Source organism: Gossypium hirsutum, chromosome D05, assembly GCF_007990345.1.
Source record: "Gossypium hirsutum isolate 1008001.06 chromosome D05, Gossypium_hirsutum_v2.1, whole genome shotgun sequence".
Lineage (NCBI taxonomy): Eukaryota > Viridiplantae > Streptophyta > Magnoliopsida > Malvales > Malvaceae > Gossypium > Gossypium hirsutum.
In genome coordinates, this window is record NC_053441.1 from 63419162 (window position 1) to 63434444 (window position 15283).

The 15283-nt window shown below is 32.9% G+C and overlaps 1 protein-coding gene and 1 non-coding gene across 2 annotated transcripts; one reads left to right on the top strand and one right to left on the bottom strand.

Annotated features, from left to right (window-relative positions):
• Positions 1 to 5734: 5734 nt before the first annotated feature.
• Positions 5735 to 7681, bottom strand: LOC121216957 (GDSL esterase/lipase At2g27360-like). Its single transcript, XM_041092454.1, is given in 6 exon segments — positions 5735 to 5907; positions 5910 to 6032; positions 6125 to 6401; positions 6468 to 6613; positions 6732 to 6956; positions 7301 to 7681. Coding segments are annotated over 6 exon segments (1146 nt in total). The 5' UTR covers positions 7584 to 7681; the 3' UTR covers positions 5735 to 5815.
• A 7181-nt stretch (positions 7682 to 14862) lies between these two features.
• LOC121217997 (U4 spliceosomal RNA) lies at positions 14863 to 15013 on the top strand. Its single transcript, XR_005914270.1, has one exon. It is a non-coding gene; the product is annotated as a U4 spliceosomal RNA (small nuclear RNA).
• Positions 15014 to 15283: the final 270 nt, after the last annotated feature.

Here is a 15283-nt window from a genome sequence, read left to right on the forward strand (position 1 = left end):
TCATCCAACTATTTAGTCGGTTCTATTCTTTTATCAAGCTATTAACTTTTTTGATTTAATAATTGTGTCTAACTTTTTAATCCTCTAACTTTATAAAATATCATTTTAGCCCTTCAATTATTTTCAACCTTCTGTAGCATTTCAAATAATTGTGTTTGTTATTTTCCCAAAAGTGGATGTGGGGATAATAGAATGAGGTGAGATTTCAAACTAAGAGGGACCACAATTTTACATCAAAATACACAGTTTGGAGTAAATAGCAAACTTTCTTTGTCTTCTTTCTTCTGCTTTCACTTTTCCTCTCTCTTAATTTCTTTCCCCAAACCCCAAAACTTTTAAAACAATAAAATTCAAACCCAAACCCCACCAGAAACTGCCAATGCTTTGTAACTATAGATCTTTCAAATTTTGACTAAAGTATCCGAAGCCGAACTTGGTATAAAGGCTCATCATGTATTTCAAGCTCTAAATTTTGAGTATAAAAATATGGTAATACTATATGTACAGTTTCATCTCTAATGAAACACCCAAACGTAAACAATTTATATATATATATATATGTAAATATTAAACCCCATAACAACTTTGGATAAAAACTTCACTTCTGATTCAAATTTAGGAAGAATCGATTGCTACAAGCAAAGCTTGACTGACATGATTCATTATGAATGGAAATTTTGACAGGGAATCAATGTCTCAAATCGTTTTTTGCTGGTTTTTTTGGTTTCTTGATTCAATTCATGGTGACGTGTGGTTTTTTTCTGTTTTTTTTTTCTCTATTAACCTCAATAAATTATTTTATGGACCCTCCCTACCACATCATCTATAGACCTTTCCCAATTATTCAATGACATTTTAGCAATCTTATTCATGTCATTAACACAATTTTAGTAATTTTTTACACAAAACCCTGAACCCTAAATCCAAACTTGAACCTTGAATCCCGAGCCCCAAATTTAAAACCCGAATCCTAAACTTTTTCAAGGTTCTTGATTCGGGATTCGGGATTCGGGATTTAGAGTTCAAGGTTCAGTGTAAAAAAGTTAACAAAATTACGTGTGACTAACATAGAAAAATTTACTGAAATGTTATTAAATAAATAAAAAACGACTATAGATGATGTGGTGTGAAGGATCCGTAAAATTATTTCTCCATGTCTAGTGCCACATCAAATATTTAACAGTAGGTTAATTTTTTTCCATGCATTTTGAGATGGATGACAAATATGGTTATTTAAAAGATAAATAAGTTAATCTACCTTAATAAAAATATATATTAATATTTAATATAATAACCTTAAATAAATTTAAATTAATCATATAATTGAATTAAATTTGAATAATTATATATAGTGAGTCTAATCTATTTTGAGTCATGAATATCTCATATCAAAATAAATTATGGTTGATATGTGAATCACGATTGAATATTATTTTTCCAAATTGGTTGGCATTTGGCCGACCATTGAAGATATTGTTGCTCATTTTCCCAACTTGGTTGACATGTGGACCGATTTAATCAAATTGTTGCTCTATTTCCCAACAATTAATCAAATTGTTGCTGAAGCAATTTATTGTTGAACTCAAATATGTTTCATTTTTAGGGTTATTATTAACTTATTGTTATGCATGCTTCTTACTATTTGTGAATTTAATTCTCTACTTTCAATAGTTTTATGTATATTACATTATTTGATTAATATAAAAATTAAATACTGGTTGAAATCGTAAAATTCACTTAATAAGGATCATGATGCATTGAGTTCAAATCTCGCAATTTTTACTATATGTATTGTTATATCCTTTTACCATTGAGACACGTGTCAATATCACAGGTAATGTAGACCCTCTTGTTAAGATGTTGTTTCAAGACCCACCCACCATAGTCAAGGGAGCATCAACCCACCTCCTCTCCCTAGAAAGGTAGAGACACCTGCATTTAGGTGTGAAAACTCACACATTCTCAAGGCGATTGGGGGCTATAAACTCACAAATTTATATTTATCGAATGAATAATAGAATAAGCAAGTAGGGGTATCTACAAAAAAAATAATGAAACTATTTGATTAAATGCTAAAAATACATATTTCATGCAATTTAATTGGTTAATTTATGAGAATGCACCACTGATTTTTTCATGTTTACATTGAATTTTGTGTAGGGGTGCAATTTGGGGCTAAATAGAAGAAAAAGGAAACAATTGGGCTAGATTGAAGAAATGAGCAAAGAAGGCGGGGCAAAGCAGAATTTTTTCAAGATGTAATTAGCTGAAAATTTATGTTGACTTAGTGGGAGATTATGTAGGGATTTTTATGTCATGGAATATTTTATTTCCTTGATTTTCTATGGCTAGTGGCTCTTAATTTAGCAAAGCCGCTAGTATAAATAGGGTACTACTTTGTTCATTTAATCATCAAGTGATAAATCAAGCTTTCATCTTTGAATGCAATCTCTTCTTTATTCTCACGAAGCTATTTGTTGTTTTTGGTTTCTTTTTCTTTCAATTTATTAATTTCTAGTTTGTCACCAACTTAAACCATTTACAATTTCTTTTTCAAACTGCCTTTTCATTTCCAGTAGCTAAACCATCCCACTCTAATACACTACCAAAATTCCAACCCCGATTCTTAATCACACCACCCATTCTTTTTACCCATTTTTACCTTATTTAATTTATCCAACTCCAATATGCCCCAAACCTTAGTTAACTAAATCTATTTTCAGCTTTAGGTCGGAGTTAGCCTCGTCAAAACCTGTGACTTACCAACCCGAGCAATTTAACTCCTAAATTCCAGTACTTATTATTTCTCTGAATTAAGAGTATGATTTTGTCAACCCATAAAGTCAGATCAACACTAAGTCAAAAAAGACGTCGTTTGAGTTAGTGTGGTTAGACGTACAGTTGAAATTTCGAAAGGATTGATTGTCTGATTGGTTTTCCATGAACTCATTGGCGTGCCAAGTGGGGATTGTTGTTTGGTTCCATCAAGGGAAGTAGTAATTGGATTTCAATGTCCCACGCGGTTAAGGACATTGGTTCGAGCTAGGTTCTTCTAGAACGCAAAGCTGCCGAAGTTCTAAATCACGAACATTTCGTTGGTTGTTCGATCGGTAAGGGTTAGTTATAGGACGTTCCATAACTAATTTACACAAGGAAGAGTTGGTGTCCAAGGCGTCCTTGGTAGCTATAACTAGCTTATTGGAAAAGAGGAGTTCATCTAATTTCGAGGATCGGTTCAAAGACGAGGAAAAATCCATGCCTAAAGCTGAGCTTAGTTTAATTAATTTTTCTTTAGATTTATTTAATTTTTTTATTATTTTATTTTTAAATTTTACTTTTCACGCATTTTTTCCCTGTTTATTTTAGGTTCCAGGTTTTCAATTTTATCCTCCCCTAAATTTCTTGGGCACGCCAACTACCCAGACACGAATCTGGTCGAGAAAGAGAAACAATTTTTAGTAAACCCAGTCTATGAGGGATCGACCCTACTCCCTATACTGCTTAAATTGCAAATTAGGTGAGGTTTATATTGGTGGAATCCAAAATTGATGGGTGTCGATTCCACCAATATGAACCTGCACCTAATTTGCAATTTAAGCAGTATAGGGAGTAGGGTCGATCCCTCAAAGACTGGGTTTACTGAAAATTGTTTCTCTTTCTCGACCAGATTCGTGTTTGGGTAGTTGCCGTGCCCAAGAAATTTGGGGGGAGGATAAAATTGAAAACCTGAAACCTGAAATAAACAGGGAAAAAATGCGTGAAAAGTAAAAGTTGAAAATAAAATAATAAAAACAGTTAAATAAATCTGGAGAAAAATTAATTAAACTAAGCTCAGCTTTAGGCACGAATTTTTCCTCGTCTTTGAACCGATCCTCGAAATTAGATGAACTCCTCTTTTCCAATAAGCTAGTTATAGCTACCAAGGATGCCTCGGACACCAACTCTTCCTTTTGTAAATTAGTTATGAAACGTCCTATGACTAACCCTTACTGATCGAACAACCAACGAAACGTTCGTGATTTAGAACTTCAACAGCTTTGCGTTCTAGAAGAGCCTAGCTCGAACCAATGTCCTCAATCGCGTGGGACATTTAAATCCGGTTACTACTTCCCTTGACGGAACCAAATAGCAATCCCCACTTGGCATGCCAATGTGTTCACAGAAAACCAATCAGACAATCGATCCTTTCGGAATTCCAACTGTACGTCTAACCACACTAACTCAAACGACGTCTTTTTTGACTTAGTGTTGATCTAACTTTGAGAGTTGACAAAATCATACTCTTAATCCGAAGAAATAATATGTACTGGAATTTAGGAGTTAAATTGCTCAGGTTGATAACTCACGGGTTTTGATGAGGCTAACTCTGACCTAAAGCTGAAAATGGATTTAGTTAACTAAGGTTTGAGGCATATTGGAGTTGGATAAATTAAATAAGGTAAAAATGGGTAAAAAGAATGGGTGGCGTGATTAAGTATGGGGAATGGAATTTTGATAGTGTATTAGAGTGGGATGGTTTAGCTACTGGAAATGAAAAGGAAGTTTGAAAAAAAAATTGTAAATGGTTTAAGTTGGTGACAAACTAGAAATTAATAAATTGAAAGAAAAAGAAACCAAAAACAACAAATAGCTTCGTGAAAATGAAGAAGAGATTGCATTCAAAGATGAAAGCTTGATTTATCACTTGATGATTAAATGAACAAAGTATTACCCTATTTATACTAGTGGCTTTGCTAAATTAAGAGCCACTAGCCATAGAAAATCAAGGAAATAAAATATTCTATGATATAAAAATCCCTACATAATCTCCCACTAAGTCAACAAAAATTTTCAGGTAATTACATATTGGAAAAATTCTGCTTTGGCCCACCTTCTTTGCTCCTTTCTTCAATCAGCCCAATTGTTTCCTTTTTCTTATATTTAGCCCCAAATTGCACCCCTGCACAAAATTCAATGTAAACATGGAAAAATCAGTGGTGCATTCTCATAAATTGACCAATTAAATTACATGAAATATGTATTTTTAGCATTTAATTTCTATTTTTTTAAAAATCAAATAATTTCAAAAAGGTTTATAAGAACTTTTAGAAAATTTATCTATATGTAAAATGTCACGTGAGCTGCCAGATCAATACCATTAAAATTTAAATAGTTCAATCAATTTTTCCATAAAAAAGTAAGTAATTTGATTAAATTTTAAAAATTGAGGGCCAAAATAACCCAAAAAAGAATAAAGGTCAAAATAACAAAATAAATAAACATTAAGAACTAAATGCTAATTTTATATCATAGCCTTAAATAAGTTTAAATTAGTCATTTATAACTATGAGGAAATTAAAACTTATATTTTATGTAGGATTAAATTTGAATAATTATATATATTGGATCATAAATATATCTTATCGAAATAGATTACGGTTGACAAGTAGACCTTGATTGAATATTTAATCAAATTGTTGCTCTCTTTTTTCAACAATTTAATCAAATTGTCCCATCATGGCTTACAAGAATAATTTCAAGTCTAACTTCACAATATTGGTTAAAGAATTAGGATGGGTTTGGATGGATGGCATATTTATTTGTTGTTAGTGTAAAATTAGTTGTGACAGTGAGATTAAATACTCTAACGTGAAATAAAAAGTAAACTAAACACATCGTACCGCACTGTTCATCTAAACCCACACTTAAAGTAAAGTGGTATAGGTGGTGTGCATTTAGGATTAGCTTTGTGTGATAGTGGCAAGCATCAATTTGATCCTTTTATTGATTTGGGAGGAACTTTGGATGGGGAACACAAGTTAATGGGGGTTTACAGTTAATAGGGGACACAGGTTGTGGATTTCATCAAATCTTCAAATACAACATTAGCAAGCCATTTGTTGGCCGCTTCTGTATAATGGATGCCATCCAACTTATATACGAAGAAGGGTCATTGCAAGAGCTTTTTAATGGTGGATAACCACAAGATCTGGACGAATTATAATTGTAAAGACCTCCAATTCCACAGCATGCCTTCAAAGTTTCTTTAAATCCTGCCATCATCCAACAAACTTTCATCTAAACAATCCAAAAATTTTGATCACAGATTAACTTCTCTTTGTTTAAAAACGAAGTGAAAGCTTACCAAATTGTTTTGGAGAATGGTAAAAACGCATTGCAATGTTGTAATAATCAGCATAAACAATGTTGATGTCTGGATGACGGTTTCGGAGTTTTTCGAGTTCTGTTCGAAGCAATTCGTTGTGGTGTTGAGAGAACTGGTTCAACCATGTTAGACAACCAGTTAAAGGATCATATTTATCCTTGTTTGAGCCCTGATAATTTGTCAATAAATCTGGGGAGCATCCAATTGGGAAGTTTCCAGGGACCAAAAATGTCACTGCACCTAACTCAATCAACTCCTGCATAGGAAAGGCTTCCGTTAAAATTCTTGGGAAAATTTTTCCGTTGAAATTAGTGTTTCTTACATGGATTGCTGATGCTATAGTATGAACAACAAGAGGAACAAATTTTCGAGCTGCTTCATTGTTTTTTTCCCTGAATGCATGATTGTAATCATTTCCCCCAATCACTCCCATCACAATCAAGGAATTCCGGAGGAGCTTTTTGCAATCTGTAAATCATAGCATGAAACAAAGATATGGTAACTAAGCTAGCAAGAAAAATAACCACGAATGAAGATTTTCTTTCCTACCAAACACAAACTAGAAAAATATATAAAAAAGTTTTACCTGCAGAAGATGAGCAAAGAGATGGCAATAAATGTTTGAAGGAATTCAATTCATCTCCCAAAGAAATGTTGGTGGAGCGATTATGGATTCCATTTTCTTGGAGAAACGATGAATTCAGTGCAGTCGCACCCGCCACTGCAAAATTCATTCCCTTTTGGAACTTCTGTAATCTCCCTACTTTAGTTGTGTAAGATGGCCGTAAAAAGGGAATCCCCAAAGCTTCAGCTGCCAAAAACCATGCCAAATTGACTTATAATTTCTATAATATTTGAATTGGATCCACATAATTGCTTTAAAATCTAAATATATTTATTATCTACATTTAATCCGAATACCATTATTGTCCCTTAAAATGGGAAATTTGTATTTTAAACCCTCAAATTTTTTAAAATTATAAAATAATACATGGTAAAATTTTTGTTTGACCTCAAAAATGATTTTTTTTTATTTAATCCTTCTATAACTATAAAGATATAAGTCAATACAATGATATAATTGAATTTTAATTCTCATTACTTGAATAAATATGGACCACCAGGTCACCTAAATTAGAACATGTATACACATACCAAGGAAATCGATAACCAAGCGGCCATCGCAACGTCGCCCGCTTGGATGATGAAAGAAAGTCCGACCATTCGGAGGAAAAGCCGATGGCGGAAGCTTGTTGGATTCCAATAGTGAAATCTCAAGCAAGTTACCGGTATCCGTTAAGGAATCACCGAAGCTGAAAATCGATGTGAAACATCCATTCACCGGTTGAATACTGCTAATTATTATGACGAAGAGAAAGCCAACAATCAAATATTGTTTCAACACCCAACATGATGAACAAGTAGCCATTGAGAGCATTTGTAAATTTAACAACAAAATGTTTATGTTTGTTTATACTGCTACGTCCTCAATAAAATACTCGACATGTATATATAGAGAGAGTACTATGATTCTTCGTGTTTAACATATAATCATATTTAACACTCAATCTTGAACATGAATAACATAAGTTCATAGTTCATTGTACTAAGTATAAGTTTATAGTTTCTTCCTACAAAGAATTTAAGAAACTTGTAAAGATTACAAAACGTGGATCAATGGATGAATGACAAAGTTAAAGCGAAGTAGATTTAAATAAGATAAATAATATTGGTTAATTGGAGAATTAGATGAAAAGTAGCTTTCGATGATATTCAAAATAGTAAACCATTAAGCAATCTCTACACATATTCAATAGTGTTTTTTTTATATATATATATCATCTTTTGTCAAAATAACTTTAATTGTATTTTTTTTAGATTTTTTTTAGCTATTAATTTTTGTTCTTTTTTTCAAACGGCTTTTTCTAACTGATATAATAAAAGTATCTTAACAAAGTTAACGGGGATAATGTAGAATATCGTATGTGGAATATTTTTAATGAGATATAATTTATTACTTAAATAACCCTATAAGATAATTACATGTGAAAAATAATAAAATAAATACATAATACATAAAATTAAAAAAAAGTAACTCTTAATTTAAAGAAAATATACGTAATTATCTAAAAAAATTTAATATCAGTAGAAAAACCTCTTAGTAAACAAACGTATGAAAGATTGAAACCTTTTGAAAAAAAAAGAAAGAAAGATTGAAACACTGAATTTATTCATTAAATCTATTAGAAAAAGTAGTTTGAAAAGAATCGAAGGTTGATGACCAAAAATATACTCAAAAATACAATTAAGGTCATTTTGACAAAATATGCAAACGTTAGTGAACAAATTTATCATTAAGTCTTTTTAAATGAGAACGTTAAAATTAATTTGAAGTATATCTTTAAGAAAATAATCTTTAAGAAAATAAAATAAGGCAAAAGTTCTTTTATTGAAATATAACAAATTAGGAAAATGAAAATTAGTTGACTAAGTTCTAGTGGTATTTTTAGACTTCATAATTAGGGTTCTAAATAAGTCGCGTGCAATAATGTCTAAATCAAGTTTGTGATGTTGATATTGGGTAGGATAAAGGTCTTTACTCCATTCCTATAACTTCGAAAGTGTAGCGATTTCATATACAATGTTTAAACACTTGCGGAAGATAATACTTGAACATGAATGATGCTTACGAGAAGCATTCAAAACATTATGATTTATTGTTTGTAAAATGTTATGGGATATAATTTAAATGTATGTTAGTAAGCTTTGTTGAAAATGTTAGTAAATTTATTTTTCTAATGTTTGATGTAGAAAATCTAGTAAAATAAAAGTCAATTGAATTTAACAAATAAATTGCATAAATTTAATTAAAAAATAATTACATAAAGTTTATTTAATTAAAAAAATAAAGTAAAAATCTATACAATCTTGGTGTTAGAGTGAATGCGTTTCATACTTGGAGGATCTATGATACATACTGAATTCCGCCATTGTGGGGGCTCGACTAGATCTTAAGCCTCACCTTGATCTTTATCCTAAGGCAATGAGTTAAAACCTAATTCAAACATTGGTAGGAAGCAAACTCGCCTTCCTAGGAGCCTACTATTGAATAATGATATGATAAATGAAAAGGATAAGTTAAGGACGGCTCCCCAAGTTTGCTCTAGCATTTGCATAAAGTCAAGTCAGATACTTGAAACATCTTTAGTTCCCTCATGAGAGAATGGGATGAGTAAGAAGAAGGACCAACATCATCACCAAACCGATATGAGGATGTAACTAGATGTGTAGGCTAAGCTTACTCTTAGTGATATCCTCATTGATGACTCAATTGTACACATTGTTGCCTAAACTAAGGAAGTTATCATTTCTCAATAAGATATGATGGAGTACTCTAGATTTCATACCAATCAATTCTACTTTAAATTTAAAATCGACCTTGACACATGTGGGTCTCATTCTATACCACGAGAAGCACAATATACATCCTACTTTAAATTTAAAATTGACCTCAACACCTGTGGGTCTCAAGATTATGTTGTGAGAAGGGCACAATTTAATAAATAATTTTAAAAGATCCCTATTTAGGGGAAAATACAGTAAATCAATAAACAATCAGTTAAGAGAATTTAAAATTACTATAGTGCGTGTAATATCGAAGGCAGATTTGAATTAGAAAAGTCATTCTATTATTCTCTAAGACAATATCAACGACATCTCATAGAGAACGAAAATGACCTAAACCATTAATGTCGATAGGAATCCACCATGGTCAATAGGTTTGATCCATTTATGGTGGTGCCTTTTAGTGCTAGAATGAAATAGAGTGCTAAGGAAGGTTGTTAAGTTTAGTGATAGAGAAGAAGATCATTTTCTCATCATTCAGGGAGAGAGGTCTTGTGTCCAGTAGTACCATGTCACTGACAAATTTGAGACATGGTGATTGTGCGGTCAACCAGGTGGAAAGGCCATTGTACGTGGGTTGTCATCGAAAGGGAGGTTATTGTAATGCCTCAAGTCTATTTTAAATTTATGAATTGTGAAATTGTGTCAAGTGATTAATTTGGCCTAATGGTTAAGTGGTTTGAATATGTGCTTGAGGTCCTATGTTTAATTACTTTCCCTTAAATTTTGGTTATTTTTATCCTTATGTCTAGCTAGTCACACTTAGCTTATCTATAATTTTTGTTTAATTGTTGATAAGAATGAGATTGTTGATTTAGTGATAAGGCATAACTTATCCATAGGTCCTAAGTTTGAATTTTATTGTGTGCAAAAGTAAGAATTATTTTTGCTCTTTCTTTGTTGTGCCACCCATGCTCAAAGTTTGGGTCAAATTTAAATATGAAACAACTTGATTCTGATAATATCAGAGTAGGATTTAGTGGGGGTTTAATTTGTTTTTCCCCTTCTCCCCCACTCTCTCCATCCTTCTATTTTTTTTTTCTCTTCTTCTTTGATTGATTGAATTTCTCTTTGTCGTCTTCTCCCTCTGTAATTTTGTTTTTCCTTTCTCTATTCTTCTATTCTTTTTATTATTTCTTTCGGTTTCCATAACTTGCCAATTGCTACTTATGTTTCTCTTCTTCCATCTCTTTTGTCGTCCCTTTTCATTGCTAGTTACATCTCAGTAAGTGTTGCTTGCACATTGTTTTTAGTGGTGTAGTTTATTCTTTCGGTTTTCATAGAGTTAAGTGGTCTTTTTGAGTGGGTAAATTGGAGATGGGTCTAATTGTCTCCATGTTTCTATTAGGGGAAGGGTGAGTGGCGCATAACTCTCCTCCGATGAATTGAGGAGTTAGGCGACCTTGACACTAAGGGTAAGGACTGTATACCTAAATATGGGTTGATTTTTGCTAGGGCTGAATGCCCTATTATTTAAGTCGAATGCTTTAATACTTTTGGCCAAATACACTAAACCGAGTAGGGGCAGATTGAGTGATTTGGTTTTGGTGTATTGTTATTAATTGGTTTTGTTTTGGATGTCATATGTAGGAACAAAAAGTGTGTTGTAGTGTCATTATTCAAAAAATCATCAGGTGTGTGACTCAAACTTCAAAAAAATTTGCAAAACTATGCAAAACCGAAATTGGCAATTGACGCCACACGACCGTGTGTCTGGCCGTGTGTGTCAAACAGTGTGGGCCACACAGGCTAGACAGGTAGGGCGTGTAGGCTACATGAGCATGTGGGCCCATTTCAAAGATTAAGTAGGATCAAGCGTAAAATTTTGTAATCGATTATGTGAATATGTCGGATATCCGTTAAAACTAATATGCTATACATGACGTTAGATGCAAACATTATATGAGCATAATAGATTTGTTAAACTCATAAATTGTTGTATGAGTATTTGATCGGACATGTCCCTATTCCGTAACTCTAACTCGAATATTGTGCATAATTCTAATCTATGAAACTATATATTTTATTAGCATATCTCTAAGCTGATAAGGTTATTAAAAAGCATGGATATGATGTTGCATGTGCATTAGGGCAGGATGTGAATATGATATGGAGGAAGTTCTAACAGACCTCGATCTGCATTTCTGGTGGTTCACCCGCGAGATCTGATTTTGGCAGTTAAACTGCAATATATGTACATATGGTAGCTCGACTGCATAAATTTTATATGGCTATTGACCACTAAGTTGGTGTGTAGGGTTGGATGGGTATTAATTACCCTAATTGGTGTGTTGGGTGGGACGGAGATGGTGTGTAGCGAATAGGGGTAGCATCCATTCTGTTTGACTTTTTGCATCGCTAAACATTCCATGTCATCTGTATCTGCTCTATTATGATGCATCTGTGCATTAGTTTTCTGCTCTATGCATCTGTGCATTGGATGGGTATTATGTTTGCAGGCCAAGTTGCACACTGGGCGTCTAACTCACCCAATTATTTTATCATTCCAAGTAAACGGCAGATTTAAGATTAGGCGGTGTTTGGAAACTCGGATTGATCACACTTTTATAAGACATTTTAATTTATTTTCAATTAAACTTTATGGAATTTATTTGGGACTATTTATCAATTTTTGGACGTTATTAATGTTTTGGGTTTTGATTGGCTTAAATGATTTTAATGAACTAAAACTATACATTAAATAATTTTTCGTTAACAAAATTTGAATGATTGTTCTCAAATTAATAAGTTAACAATTTTTCCCTGCAAATGTTAATCGAGAAATCGGATTTTAAAATAAGAAATAAGCAAAGTTAATAACATGACTCTTTCAATAAACTTTAAAATGTGTTCAACGTTTTGGAAAACATACATTAATCAACTTAATAACAAATTAGATAAGATTTTTGCAAAGTTTTCGATACGAGAAAAATGTTTAAAAGGCAATGATCGAAGTTTCCAAATTTTGAAAAGTTAAAACTTTAAAATACGATCATAACGTTTAGGTCATATTTAAAGTGTTACAGTTATAAAATGATCTGCCACGAGATAATCTGCATACAATCTACACGGATGGTATGGAAATGGTTGACTCAGAAGACTAAAAGTTGCTCCTTGTGCATGCTGAGCACATTCTGGAGATGAATGGTTGCACCAAAGCTTCTAGAATATTCATATTTAATGCAAAGCTGAGTCGCTGTGACCAGGGGAGTCGAAATAATGATGGGTTGCAATCTATCATAGGGCATGTGTCCGAGTGTCATTGGTTGCGAATCGATGAAGTCCATAGGTAGTGAAATGCACCGTTTTGGGAATACTTTATATATTCCCTTCTTCAACCTTGAAGCTATTTTTCCTGCTTTAGGTTGTCGAATTTTTCTTTCTAGGTTTCAGCCATGGTGTTGTTGGTTCTCCAAGGCTCGATTTTATGGGTTTTTGTTCTCTTATGCTCTGTTTTTCTTGTTTTGAGGTTTTTTGTTTGGGATTTTAAGAGGGTAAAATCTCGTTTTAGCTGCTCCTCCTTGTTCTTTGTGCTATGTCAACACTTATGGCCGGAAAAAGTTGTAAGCCGGTTGCCGGAGCACCTAATAAGGTGGTCAGATAGCAACGAGTTGAGAGGGAGGAAAGTGAGCCTGTGTCAGCGCCTCTTACGAGTGCACTACTAGCGAGAAAGGGATGAGGAGGTTGCTAAGATGTCGGGAGCTTCTCACAAGGCATCACAAATAAGAGTTTAGCATACCAGAGTGGTCCCATCCCCTCAACGGGGTCTCTAGGCCTCGATATGGCAGAGGGGACGAGGATTTTACCTCCCGCTTTACTTGCTTGAAGCTGGGTTCCACCTTCCTCTTTATCCCTCTATTTGCAATTTGCTCAACCTTTATGGTGTGACACCTGGGCAGCTAGTAGGTGTGTCCTGGTGGGTGATTTTCGAATATCTTATTCTCTGTCACAAGTAAGAGATATGACCTAATGCGGGGATATTCTAATACACATAACTGAACCTGCTTTAAATTTATATATTTAATTCATGATGACCAATCACATGCCACGTATATATGATTATAAGAAAAAGAAAATTGATGCAAGGAATGAACACAATATTTCTAAACAAAATTTACTTCTCAAACTCCATATTTATGACAATGAAATGTCACCTAAGTTCAAATTAAATAATATGAAGAAATTGAACGTTATATTAAAAAGTCAAATTAATGCATAAAATCCCTATAGATAGAGTGTAAACAAGTTAAGCTATTCAATCTCAATTTGGTAAAATGTCGAGCTTCACACATACGTTATCTTGTTAAGTTAGTTCGAGCGATTTGACTAACAAGTTGAGAGGAGTTCGAGTGACTACATGCCCAACTCGAGAGATTTACAAGCTTAATCAATATTTTATTTTTTTTAAATATTTATAGTATGTATATACAAATAAATAATTGAAACATTATCTTTAATGTAAATATCTACGATTTATCAAATTAACCATGTTTTGAACTTCTTAGTTGGTCCATTGGCTAATTAAGTTCAAATCGTAAGGATTACCTGCTTGTGGTGTGTGTATGTGTTGGCACTGATTTGCTCTTATCGGTTGTTAAATTAAGTCGAGTTTAACATATATAAACTTATTACAATTTACACCTTAAACATAATAATCAAAATCAAAATCAGACGAAAATAGCTTTAATGTCGGGATGAAGGTTTTGGACTTTTTCGAGTTCTTTTTGAAGTAAACCGTTGTGGCATTCGGAGAATTGGTTCAACCATGTTAAACAACCAGTTAAGGGATCATATTCATCTTTGTCTGAACCCTAAAAATTTACCTGCAATGCACTGTAAAACACCTCTCTCTGAGCCATCGAAACCACATGTTTTTGTTCAATGTCAAAGCATCATAACATAGAACTGATAATCAATTCAACCACATGCATTTACTACTCAAATTAAAGCATCTAAAATTATAGTGATTAAAAGTAGAGTTTAAAATACAAAGATTAAAATTGATCAAATTAAAATACAAAGATTAAAACTACAAATTTCATAAATTATAAGGATTAATAGCAGAATTTAACCTTTTATTATTGAAATTATTATGAATGGAATCTCCATCAATGAAATTAAAAATCTATCATTCATTCTACTGCCAAGACTCTGTAATTTTGTCGTTAAGAGCAAAGATACTAGGAGTACTTATTAGTTGTTAGTATTTGTCTCCAAGCTAATCTAATTGCGGGTATCCCACATCAGTGCGGGATACAGATAACTACCGCTGGCCTCGCTTATAAAGGTTGGGAAAACACGAGGGTTGTTTTATCTTTGCGCTTGGGGCAATGACGCAGCTAGTGAGGTTCTAACCGAGGCGCGTCTATTGCTGGTTGAAAACTATTTCCAAACCCCCTCTTAGGCTTGGGTTCAGCCTTGGCCTTCGAGAATTTCTGGAAGGGCTCCCTTTGGGGTAAAGCTCTACAATTCTCAGTCTTAAAACTTTGATATTTATGTCACGCAAACGACGCGTAGTTATAATTAAATAGAAGATTAATATCCAGTACCTATAAGGATTTCGAATCACCAAGTAAAAAAAGCTTACTTTTTTGTCGATCCAATTTGAGAAAGATAATGTCGGGCCTGACCTAATCAACTCATATTTGAATTTTTAGATTAATTTTTTATTTCAATTTTTAAAAAAAAATATAATACACTAAATGCACTAAAAACGTTAAAATAAAAAATATA